The 12,093-nt window shown below is 42.0% G+C and overlaps 1 protein-coding gene across 1 annotated transcript; it reads right to left on the bottom strand.

Annotated features, from left to right (window-relative positions):
- Window positions 1-1,835: 1,835 nt before the first annotated feature.
- Window positions 1,836-8,471, bottom strand: LOC142255769 (phospholipase A2 inhibitor gamma subunit B-like). The gene is made up of 4 exons (XM_075327216.1): window positions 8,321-8,471; window positions 3,716-3,871; window positions 3,435-3,578; window positions 1,836-1,978 (listed from the first exon to the last, which is right to left on the bottom strand). The coding sequence occupies exons 1-4, from the start codon at window positions 8,469-8,471 to the stop codon at window positions 1,836-1,838; spliced, it is 594 nt and encodes a 197-aa protein (XP_075183331.1).
- Window positions 8,472-12,093: the final 3,622 nt, after the last annotated feature.

Genomic DNA, 12,093 nt, shown 5'->3' with positions numbered 1-12,093 from the left:
TCTGGCCCTGGGAACTGCAGCCTTGGCGGTGACTGTGTTTCCCTCTACGGTGTGAGCTGTTGCCTTCAATCGGGTCTTGACTGCTGGGACACCCCGGAGGTTCCCTTCGCTAATGGATTTGACCGGTTTTACGGCGACTCTTAGCCTGGTCGGGGTCCGTAGGCCCTGCCGAATGGTGCTGGCTTCTCTTCACTCCCCGATCCGGTACCGGCGGGCCACCGCCCGTCCCCGGTCCGTACGGTTCACTCCAATCAGCCTCTCCTCAATCAGCCTCTCCTGCAGACGGTCACCACCGTCTGCCAACCTTGCTGGGTGCCCGGGCCACACACCCGGACACAGTCAGTCTCCTCTACTGCCACTTCCCTCTCCAAAACTGTTCTGAAACTCTTCCCGCCTCCAGGACTGTGAACTCCTCGGTGGGCGGGACCAACCGCCTGGCCCACCCCCTGGTGTGGACATCAGCCCCTGGAGGAAGGCAACAAGGATTTGTGTTTGACTTAGGTGTGCCTAGCCGGGGTGTGGGGTGTGTTGGTGTAGTACCTGTGACGACCTGGCTTGTCCAGGGCGCCACAGTATCATACTGTATTTCGTAGGTACTTTTTGGCATCATACAAATCTAGGGGCTTAAATAGTTAGAAAACTACTTTTTAAGGGCTATAAAGTTGAAAGATAAGCTTTTCTGTGACTCCACCAAATATTTTTTATTTTTTTTGGTTGGGTGCTCATTTAGAACTTCAGCTATGGGGCCTATGATTTCTACATATGCCCCTGCCTGCTGGGAAATACCCCCTGCTTCCATTATGTGATCTGACTCTTACAGTCAATGAACTAAAATATACTTGATTTTTGGGACAACCCTTATAAGTTTATTTCCATAACAAAAGGGTCATTGTTATCATTGCTATATTTGATGAGAAGGAAAACTTCCTCATGTCATGATCCAGGACTGGTATTCCCCACTCTACGGTTTCCCAGACCCGGCCTTGTCATGTCAGGGGTTAACTCCCATCAGCTTCGTTCCGGTTTCAGGAGACACTATATCTGGTTACTGCACCAGCATTCCTGTGCTGATTATAGTTTTGCTCTGCAGCCTGTGACTGGCTCTGGTGAGATTTTCTGTTTGATCTGACTCCTTGTTACCGTGCCCTAACCTGTACCCTTCCCCATTCGTTCGTCTGTCCCAGTCACTGACTTCCCTCTTCTGTCATTTGTTTACCCATCCTGGTTCATCCTCCTTCCTGTGTTTGTGTCTCCTCACCCTCCGGTCTTGTCTTCTGTTCCCTGTGTCCTTTGTGTTTCCCTCTGTATACCTGATCTCCCAGAATCCGACCTCGGTTCTGATTTATGACCTGATCTTGATCCTCCCCTTACGGTGACTTGTCTTCCCGTCTTGACCCTGACTGCTTGACTACTCTATTGCCACCTGGTGGCTCGCCTGTGAACTGCCTTGCGAGGTTGAGGTTACTCTGCTGTACTTCAGGTTCTTTTCTGTTACAGTGTAACTTTGACTCTCCTTCACTTCTCTGCTGCCACCTAGTGGGGAATACGCTGTTCTACGTCTTACCAGCCCTTTGTACAGCGTGACAAGTCAATTGTATATCAAGGTTGGCCCACGACTTTCTACAAACTTTTAATTTAGCCCTTTGTGTATTTGAGTTTAACATCCCTGAGTTAGGTGATGCCTTGGAGATTTGCCAATGGCTATAGAAGATCTGGTGATCTTCCCTGTTTCTGCAAGTCTACCTGATGTTAGAGGATAGTTAGCTCTAAGGCCGACAACAGAGGATACTGAGGGACTGTTGCTGAGTGATACAATATTACTAGAAGGACTACTATTACTTAGGACTCACAGTGGCATTCCTGCATCCAATGGTTATCTTCATTTGCCCACTGGTGCTTGTGGAATGACGGCCATTGTCGTTAGAGCACATGTTTTCGGTGGCACATCCAGCCATGGCCAAGATTGGTTCTGAAGGGTCTAAAAAGAAAATTCCAAAAAATTTAGTATTTGTATTTCATGCTTAGAAATTTATTTAATTAATGATGGTATCCCTGATGTAATTCATTAGGTTCCAACTGGAAAAGGCCATTGATCAAAGATGGCATCTCACACTTCTACTTATTGGCCAGGTCATTACAGCATAAAAGCATAGTTTATGTCCAGATGTCTTCAGTCAGAAAATTGTTTGGTTTAGAATACACTTTTGTAAATACCAGGTTAAAAAATGTTGAGTTAATAATGGGAATTCACCATTTAGGACTTTTATCTTTTAACCAGAATCAGGAGTGGTTCCTCGGAGAATTACTTATCCTTGACCGTGCAAGTAAGTATGAGCAATGGTGGAATGGAATAGATGGAAAGTGAGTGGTAAGGTGAGAATAAATATATATTTTTTAACTTTTGACAGCACTTTATGGTTAAAAAAAAGGTGTTCAGCAGAAATCAATTGCAAAATCCCAAATTTTGTTAAAGGCGGATTTTTGTAATATTCGAGAAAAACTCATATCAACTCAAGTGTACACCCGAGTATAATGGAAATCAATGGGGAACTCAAGCATTTTTCCTAAAAGTTTTCTGGAAAAATGCTCGAGTTCCCCATTGACTTCCATTATACTCAGTACTTGAGTCGCGCCAATCCGAGTGTCCAACAGCTCATTAAGTGCCAAGCACCCGAGCATGGTAGTGCTCGCTCATCACTAGTTACCAGTACTGAGCACCTGAGCATAGTAGTGCTCGCTCATCACTAATTACGACTACTGAGCACCTGAGCATGGTAGCGCTCAGTCATCACTAGTTGGAATACCACATATAACCACTGGATGTGCTGTTTATAGAATATACAAGTATAGATATATAAGTCAGACCCCACCTGGAATACTGTGTATAGTTTTGGTTGCCCCAATTGAAGAAAGACATCGATATATTGGACTAAGTCCAGAGAAGAGCAACCAAGATGGTAGAAGGTCTGCAAACCATGTTATATGAAGAACGGCAAAAAGAACCAGGGATGTTTAGTTTGAAAAAGAAAGCTGAGAGGAGACTTAATAGCTGTCTACAAATATCTGAAAGGTAGTCACAGAGCGGAGGGATCTACCCTATTCTCATTAGCACAAGGAAGTACAAGAAGCAATGGAATGAAACTTAAAGGAAGGAGATTCATATTAGACATTAGGAAAACCTTTCTGACAGTGAGGGCAGTCAGGGAGTGGAACAGGCGACCACAGGAGGTAGTGAGGGCAGTCAGGGAGTGAAACAGGCGACCACAGGAGGTGGTGACCTCTCCATCAATGGAAATCTTCAAGATGAAGCTGGATAAACATATAGCTGGGATGATTTAGGAAAGCCTGCACTCGCAGGGGGTTGGACCCAATGGCCCTTGAGGTCCCTTCCAACTCTACCATTCTATGATTCTATGATTTAACTTAATACTTACTATTGATAGTACTTATTGAGTAAGAAGAGCATCGATTTTCATTTCCCGTGCACTGAATTTGGTTATTTGGTTCACATATTGAAGATGTTATTGTAAAACAAGAAGGACAGACCAGACCATTTTTATCTGTTTTTCCAGATAATACTGAAAAGAAAGTGAAGATATAAGGATCAGGCAACTGGTTTATTTAAATAGTAACTATAAAAATGCAAAATAACATTATAATGTATAAAAAAAGTGAATAAAAATATAGAAATAATTTGGAGGAAAAAGTCAAATACCCATTGGTACTGTCGGGGAACATTCATCAGTTTTACAGCAGACAGTGTTTAGATCTATGGAAATAAACTGATTGCTGAGACTCTTCGGATTGTTGCATTCGGACGACTGTCCACATCCTCTCACATAGGAGTAAGTTGTTAGTCCCAACATTGTCACTAAAAGAAAAAAAAAGTTTTTTTTACATATTAAAAAATGATGTCTTTAATTTTCGAAATATAACTTGCTTTTTTCTGTAAAAAGTTAAGCAAATAGGAATGGAAGAAAGGAGAGAAACAGAGAGAAAAAGTACAGAAAAATAAGAAAGAGGAAAGAATGAGAGAGGGATTGAGTGGAGAAGAAGGGAAAAAAGAACAAAGGAAGAAGGGAAATTAAAATGGAAAGGTAAAGAAAGGATGGAGGGAAGCGTGTGAAGAATAATAAAAAGGGAAAGGAAGGAAATGAAAAAGAAGTAGGAAATGAGAGTAATTGAGGAAAATCAAAGAATAAAGGAAAGGGCTAATGTCATAATCCAAGCCGGTATCTGCCACTTTGGTTTCACCCAGCTCCAGCCTGGTCACGACAAGGGTTAACTTCTCCCTGCGTCACTCTGGTTTCCGGGACACTATATCCAGGTGCTACACCTCCGGTTCAGTGCCAGTGATAGTTTATGCTCTGCAGTGTGTGTTACTGGCTCTGGTGAGTTTCCCGGTCTGTCCCACTTCCCTGCTACCTAGTTCTTACCTGTATCCTCCTCCGATCATCCGTCTGTCCCGGTCCCTGACTACTTGCTCCTGTCTACTGTGTATCCTTCCCTGTCTGTCCTACCCCAGTCCTGACCTGTTTGCCCTCCTCCCTTGTTAGTACATCTGACCTGTATCCACGTTTCTGACCCCGACCTCTGTCTATTCCTTCAGCTGTATCTGTGACTTCTCGGCTTCTGACTTTCGTCTATCACCTGACCACGACTTGTCTATCTCTATGCTATTGACAAGATCTCCTGCTGCTGCCCCTGTATTCTGACTACTCTATTGACCTCTAGTGGTTTACCTGCTAACTGCACTCTGAGGTTACATTGCTTGTAACTTCAGCTTCTCCTAGTGTAGCGTGACAGCTGGATAGAAAATGGTAGAGTACAGATGAAAAGTAAAGAAAGTGGTTGAGTATGAAAGGAAATGAAAAAGGGAGGGAAAGAGAAGGGGGATACAGTGATAGGGATAGAATGAAAAGAAAATAAAGGGGAAGGAAGTAAAAATAAAAATAATGAAAGGATGGGAAAGGGAGAAGGTTAGGAAAAAATTATAAAGAAGGGATTACAAGGAAATTAAACCATCAGGAAGGAAAATAAATTAATCGATGTCAAAAGAAAAGGAAAGCAGATGGAAGTGATATTGAAAAATGAAATGGAAAAAAAGGGATGTTATGACTGAAACAAGAGGCAAGTTCAGTTCACCGTAATAGATGAATTCTCAGAAGGTCCAGGGCACGGAAAATTATCAGGCCGGTTCCTGACCAGAAGCAATCCAGATTAGAAGAAGACCAGCCTCCACAGATAGTATATTAAAACCTTTGCTTTATTCTACCATAACTTAAATTATAGACACCTTCCGGTCTACGCGTTTCGAACAAAAAACGTTCTTAATCATGACACAAACTGAACAAAAGTAACAAGCCTAAACAAAACCAACCACCATGGTTTTTGGGTTTTTTTGGGTTTGATTTCTCCTCCCTTTCCTTCTGGCATCTAGCATGGTGGTGTGTTTTATTTAAGCTTGTTACTATTGTTCGAAACGCGTAGACCGGACGTTGTCTATGTTTTAATTTAAGGAAGAAAAAAGCAAAGGTTGTAATATACTATCTGCGGATGCTGGTCTCCCTCTACTCTGGAATGTTATGACTGAGCTCTACCGCTCACACGGAGAGGGACAAATAAGGAGAGATGTTAAACTTGCGGTCTAGTAGTCACTATTCAGACAAGGAGAAGCCCTGAATGTGACCCTGATCTGTCTTTGCCTGACCGACAAGGTTGGTAACCCTAAGATTATGAAATGGCACTCCAACTCAATGTCGGATAGCCCTTAGCATCCTTAACGGCACCCTCAACTATAAACAAAGTGTAACACAAAATGACAATAACCATCAAGTAATTGCACATAAGTAGGGGATGAGACAAAGGGCTAAAATATGTTACCATAGTCATACAGTGAAGATAGGAAAAAGCAGAAGAAACTTAAAAGACCTAAGGAATAAGTGGAAACCCCCCCAAATTTTATATGTAACAGAATGGGAAGAATTCTGCAAATGCATAAGCAAAACCACAGGGAAAAGCAATAAAGATATTTCAGTAAAACAATCCTTAACTGGAGACCTTGGACCCAAACATCTGTCTACCTTAGAATATAGCCAACATCGAAATCATGTGTATGGTGAGTATAAATAGCCCTTACCATGATGTGATAGGGCAAGCAAAATGAGGAACTGAAAACACCTAAATAGAAATAAAAGGAAAGGAAAGCAAAGACAAGAGAACTATAAGCAATAGGACAGGGAAAAAACAGGCTGTGGTCCAACGAAGAGGGAAATCGACCACAAAACCAAAGGTTACCACATCGAGCCCCTGAGTCGAGCAATGACAAGAGTTTAGAAAATCTTAGCAGAAAACATAGACTGAATAGAAATAAAAGGAAAGCAAAGACAAAAGAACTATCAGCAACAAGACAGGGACAAAGCAGGCTGTAGTCCAATAAAGAGGGAAACCGACCACATGACCAGAGGTCACCAGATCAAGCCCCAGAGTCAAGCAATAAGGATTTAGAATATCTTAGCAGAAAACATAGACTGAATAGAAATAAAAGGAAAGCAAAGACAAGAGAACTGTCAGCAACAAGACAGGGACAAAACAGGCTGTAGTCTAACAAAGAAGGAAACCAACCACACAGGCAGAGGTCACTGGATCGAGCCCTGGGGTTGAGCAATAACAAGGGTTTAGAAAATCTTAGCAGGAAACATAGACTGAATAGAAATAAAAGGAAAGCAAAGACAAAAGAACTGTCAGCAATAAGACAGGGACAAAACAGGCTATAGTCTAACAAAGAGGGAAACTGACCACACAGCCAGAGGTCACCAGATTGAACCCTGGAGTTGAGCAATCACAAGGGTTTAGAATATCTTAGCAGAAAACATAGACTGAATAGAAATAAAAGGAAAGCAAAGACAAGAAAACTATCAGCAACAAAACAGGTTGTGGTCCAACAAAGAGGGAAACTGACCACACAACCGGAGGTAACCGGATTGAGCCCTGGAGTTGATCAATTACAGGGGTTTTAGAAAATCTAAGCCGAAAACAAAGACAAGAAAAAGGTGAACATGGGAAGGAGAACAGGGGCAGTAAGTAAAATATTAGAATTAAATTGAGTGGAATGCATGAAGGTGGTTTAGAGAGAGCATAAAGCAAAGGGATCGGTAATCGAAGAGAGACCGAAGACCCAAAGGAGAGAAAAAAAAAAGAAAAAGAAGAGCAAAAGGGAGGGCAACTGGTAGGAAGTCAAAGAAGGAAGATTGAAAGACAACATAGACATAAGGGAGAGAGAAAGAAAATAAACAACAGAACAAGAAGATGAGATAGAGGAGAAAGTGAAATGTGAGTGAAAGAAGAGAAGAGAACAGAGTTCAATGATGAGAGAAGGATAACAGAGAGAACACAGAAAGTTAAAAGGAGGCAGGAGAGGATAAGGAAGGGAAAAGATATGACAAGGTGGTAAAGGGGCCATAATTTACAGATATGCAATCCAAATTATGCATCTACACCTTAAACCTGTCTGCTTTCAAATCATATGAGTCATTTGGCATTAGCATGCTATCTCATTCATTCAGAGACCAGGGACCCAGGTATCCTGCTGTACACAGATATAGGTTGAACATATGACTGGTTTAATTACGGAAGTTCACATGCATTTAAAGAATCAGTTGGCTAGGAGCCAAGAATACGTAACACGACTCCTATTGGGTAAACTGTAAAAGAGCTTATTTTGCGAGATATATATATATATTTCAGCATTTTATATTAAGCTAAGTCAGCATGATTCACTTATCGCATGAAAGTCCCTGTATGTCTTGTGAGTCTTATGATGTCTGCTGCATATAGGTGTAGTACATAGTGCAAGCGCCATCTTAAGTCTTGTTTTATGATATCTTCATATAATTCTTAATACTCATAACAGTTTTTAATCATGTCCATAACAAAGGGAGAAACAAAAAGAAAGTAGATGTGCTGCACTGCTGGCACCTCAATGCCATATCGGCTTCTCCACAACTCTTCATTCACGGTTGGATCCACCAACCCGCGGAACAACAACAGCTGGACTCTCATTCTCGAAAGTGTCATCAGGTGAACATTTTCCATATATTTACAGTGCCTGTTCTCTGGATAACACTCTAGTCTGCAGTTCTTTGTCCCTCAAGTATTTATTCAAGGAAGACAAAGATATAGAGTCAGAGGTAAAGATCAAAGAGAAAAAGGACATTGAGAAGAAAATAAGAACAAATGGATTTGATAGATTGATAGTAGTGGAGAAGAAAGGTATGAAACTATCCCATATCATTTTCTCACTAGGTATAGTCATCCATACTTTTGGTTTCGGTGTAGACGGAGGTGCAGATGTCTTCATTGGCCGCACATGTGACTGCAGGTCCAGTGCATGGAGTTTGATCTGCGCCGGTACAACTTACACACGTAAGAGAATAACCTGCAAAACATACACAAGAACAGTAACAAAACATGACTTTAACGCTCCAAAAATTAATCTAGGAAGCAAAAAACTCTAAACTCTCATGATTCAGGGGTTGATAACTCCAACCTTATAATGTACTGCTCACATGGCTCCACAAAATGACTCCCATCTTATACCGTAGTAATCTGATATACTGGTTATTTAAATTTGCAAAATGCGAATGATCCTGGAAGTGCATTGGGGTCGCATTGCTGCACCATCCATAAGTCCTGTTACAGACGCATTTTCAATATTTACAGAATGTTCCACTTTATATTGGATTTTTTGCAGTCAACCTGTCTACTGACAAAGTAGATGGATGGAAATTGTTTGCTAAGAGTAGATGTCATGGTCGTCTGCCTACTGTTTTGAGACTAGTGACAGCCTTAGGACTGGAGCCTCCCATCTCCATCTTGACTCCTCATTTTATACAAGGTTTCCTTTCCTTTGGTGTCTCATGAGTTAATTTCAGTTTTGTTGCCAGCACTTCTGGGCAGTGTAGGTCAGCTGTAGCTGCTTTGAGCCCACGCCCATTTAGGTTAAATACTGGAGCTTTCCCAGCAGTCCTTGCTGCTGTAAAAATCATTTCTGCTCTGGCCAACCTGGTGGAAGGACTGCTGAGGTTTTTTCTTGTGCCCATCCACTTGCTATTATAGACTCCGTCTACTACTATGAAGTTTGGTGTTTTGTATCCTTCTGTTTATGCCCCCCGTCTGTCTTTCCTTTCTCTTATTAGTTTAATGGCTGGTCTAGTGTACTCATCGGCTTGTTCACTAGACAGGATGAGTTTAGGGCCAGCTGAGGGACCCAGGTATCCTGCTCGTCGACAGGTTGAAAGACCCTGTATAGGGAAGCTAGGGAGCTCAGGAGTCAGCTTGAGGTGAGTGCAGGAGATGCCTCCTCACGCCTCTCCCCAGCGGCAGGGACCTTTGTTGTATTGTTATCCCGGTGTGTCCCCTTTTTGTGGTGTTTTTTGGTAGTGCGTCAGACGCCTGTTGGTCTGATCACCCATGTCACACGTTATATACGGACATATTCTACTCTGTGCGTGACAGTAGATTTTGGATATTTTTCTATTGGTGATCAGTAGCTATGTAGTTGGCATTGCATAGATTTCCATACATGCCAACAAATGTATCCTGCAGTACTCAATGTGCTGCCAGTGTGTATATAAAGTCATTATGTTGTTTCTTGGTTTGATGTGTCTGTATTTATTTTAATATGAGGATTAAAGTAATTAGAAGACAGTTTATAGCAGCGCACAATGTGTTCCACACACAGGCGTTGGCTATGCCTGAAAATCCCATAATTAGGCGCCAAGCTCCCCTATCTCATGCTGTATGGTCCTTTGTATGGCTTTATAAAAATCATAAAGGCGCCATGTGTGCCACATTTATCTGGAGATATTCTCCAAAGCTATTGTTCCTTAGAAGCAAGCCCAATTAAGTCTGAGAACTAACAATGTCCAGGCATGAACCCTTAAATTTTTACAATCGGAAGATCTTTACCATTGATGTAATTCCACCATTGTCATAGTAAGTGAATAAGCATTGTGGTATGCCAAGGTGGTACTTTTTTGGGAGTTATGTGCATAGCCTATTTTCTAAAAATGAAGAATAGCTATTGATTAGATTCATCGCAAAATTTTCTAGGACTTCTTGGATGTTAAAAAAACCTTTGGTTTCACCATGAATGGTCTTATAGAGTCACATATGACCCGTCCACCTTTATTTTAAGAACATATGTTTGCCTAGATTTTAGGACCGCAATGTTTGACCATTCTAACAAAGGCGCTATGCAATGAGTCACGTAAGCAAATGTACAAAGCCTGGAGATATTATCTTGTGCCCCCATTTCGAATAATTGTCTAATTGGTCAATCGACAAGTTCTTTATGTGTAACTAGAGAAAGTTGTGCTAAGTAATGGGTCTTGGTTAGGGATGACGACTATAGATACACTACTTGTATATAACAATATACATCAAAGTTATAGAAGTGATCCCATTTGGGGACAAACTATGAACCCATCCTGGTGGTAAGAGGGATTTACTGCTAAGACTTGAGAGAAAGAGAAGGGTCTTGATTGATACCACTTATCTATTAACTGTTTATACATTAATTATGACCATAAAGATACTATTAAAGAGGTTATCCACTATATTTACATTGATGGCCTATGCAACCCGCATCCTCAAGCATCAGCTGTTCTTGGTGGCAGCAGGCAGCCAGACATGCTCAGTTTCGGAGCTGCCCCATCTTCTGATAGCGGCCCTGGTACTGCAGATCTGCCTTCTATTCATTTGAATGGGAGGCGAATATTCAGTACCTGGCCGCGGCTGCTATAAGAAGACAGAGCAGCTCTGGAATTGAGCATTTTGGGTTCTCTGCTGCCACCGCCGGCACCGATAGAATCTGATTAGCAGGGGTGTCAGGTGTTGGACTCTGACCAATCAGACATTGATGACCTATCCTAAGGATAATCCTCAATATAGTGGACAACCTCTTTAATGTTTACATTTTAAAAAGGTAGGTAAAACCCTGCCATTGTGTCCAGTTTTGTTAGCAAGACAGTAAAGCTTCTTCAAGGAGCTACAATAATGCAAGGGAGGACTTTTAATTTAACTGGGTAAGGCTAGTTTCACACTTGCGTTGTGCGGCACCGGTTGCATTGCGTTGTGTGATGAAAGCAACGGATGCGTTGCATATAGTGGCACAATGGATACAACGGATCGCACAAAACAACGGAATCAGTTATATTTTTTTTTCTTGACTTTACACATCTGGGCATGCACAGTTGTGTAAAGACGGATGCGTTAACGGAATCCGTCAAATGGCGGATTCTAACGGAATCCACTACCATAGACGTCCATTATAAAAACAACGGACACCGACGGAATCCGCCGCTCTGCGTCATTTTAACGCACGAAAAAACCGTTACATGCTGCGTTCCTTCCACCCAGCGGAAGCAACGCAGCGTTGGCAGCGGAAGCAACGCAGGTCCGTCAGTCGCAATCTGTCGTCCATACAAGTCTATGGGAAGCAAAAACGGCGGATTGCGACTGAAGGAAAAAAACGCAAGTGTGAAACTAGCTGAACATGTAATGTTACGTTTATCCTAAAATGGTCACTGCAAGGAAAACGTGTGGCCACCGACATCTTTTTTTGGTGATAACAGATGATCATGCGGATTTTAGATTTAGCTTTTTTATAGAAAGGATTGTCCAGGGGATATCTAAAGTAGGATAGCAGTAGCAGGTATGTTATATTGAGACCTGTGCAGTAGGGGGGCCGACAAAAAAACTGTGTCTTTTTCTGCTGGATGTTTGTATGATCAGCTGAATACATGCCACTGGCCAATCAGAAGCCAGCTGCTGACATTGGTATGCCAGTCACAGGTGGAACACAGCTGTGATGTCATATGACTCCCCTAACAGGTACGAGAAGTCAGCTGCTGGCCTTTGCATTGGCTACATCTTGGGAGCAGGAGAGGTGAGAACAATGTTTTTTTTTATTTTTAATGAGTTACAATGGCAGAACAGGAAATATTATTAATGGATGGTGTCATGGTCCAGGCAGGCTTTTCCCTGCTGTGATTACACCCAGCTCTATCCTGGTCATGTCAGGGGTTAACG

The sequence above is a fragment of the Anomaloglossus baeobatrachus genome, chromosome 11 (assembly GCF_048569485.1).
Source record: "Anomaloglossus baeobatrachus isolate aAnoBae1 chromosome 11, aAnoBae1.hap1, whole genome shotgun sequence".
NCBI lineage: Eukaryota > Metazoa > Chordata > Amphibia > Anura > Aromobatidae > Anomaloglossus > Anomaloglossus baeobatrachus.
The sequence above is the reverse complement of the archived record's forward strand: the minus strand, read 5'-3'. Positions and strand labels throughout refer to the sequence as shown.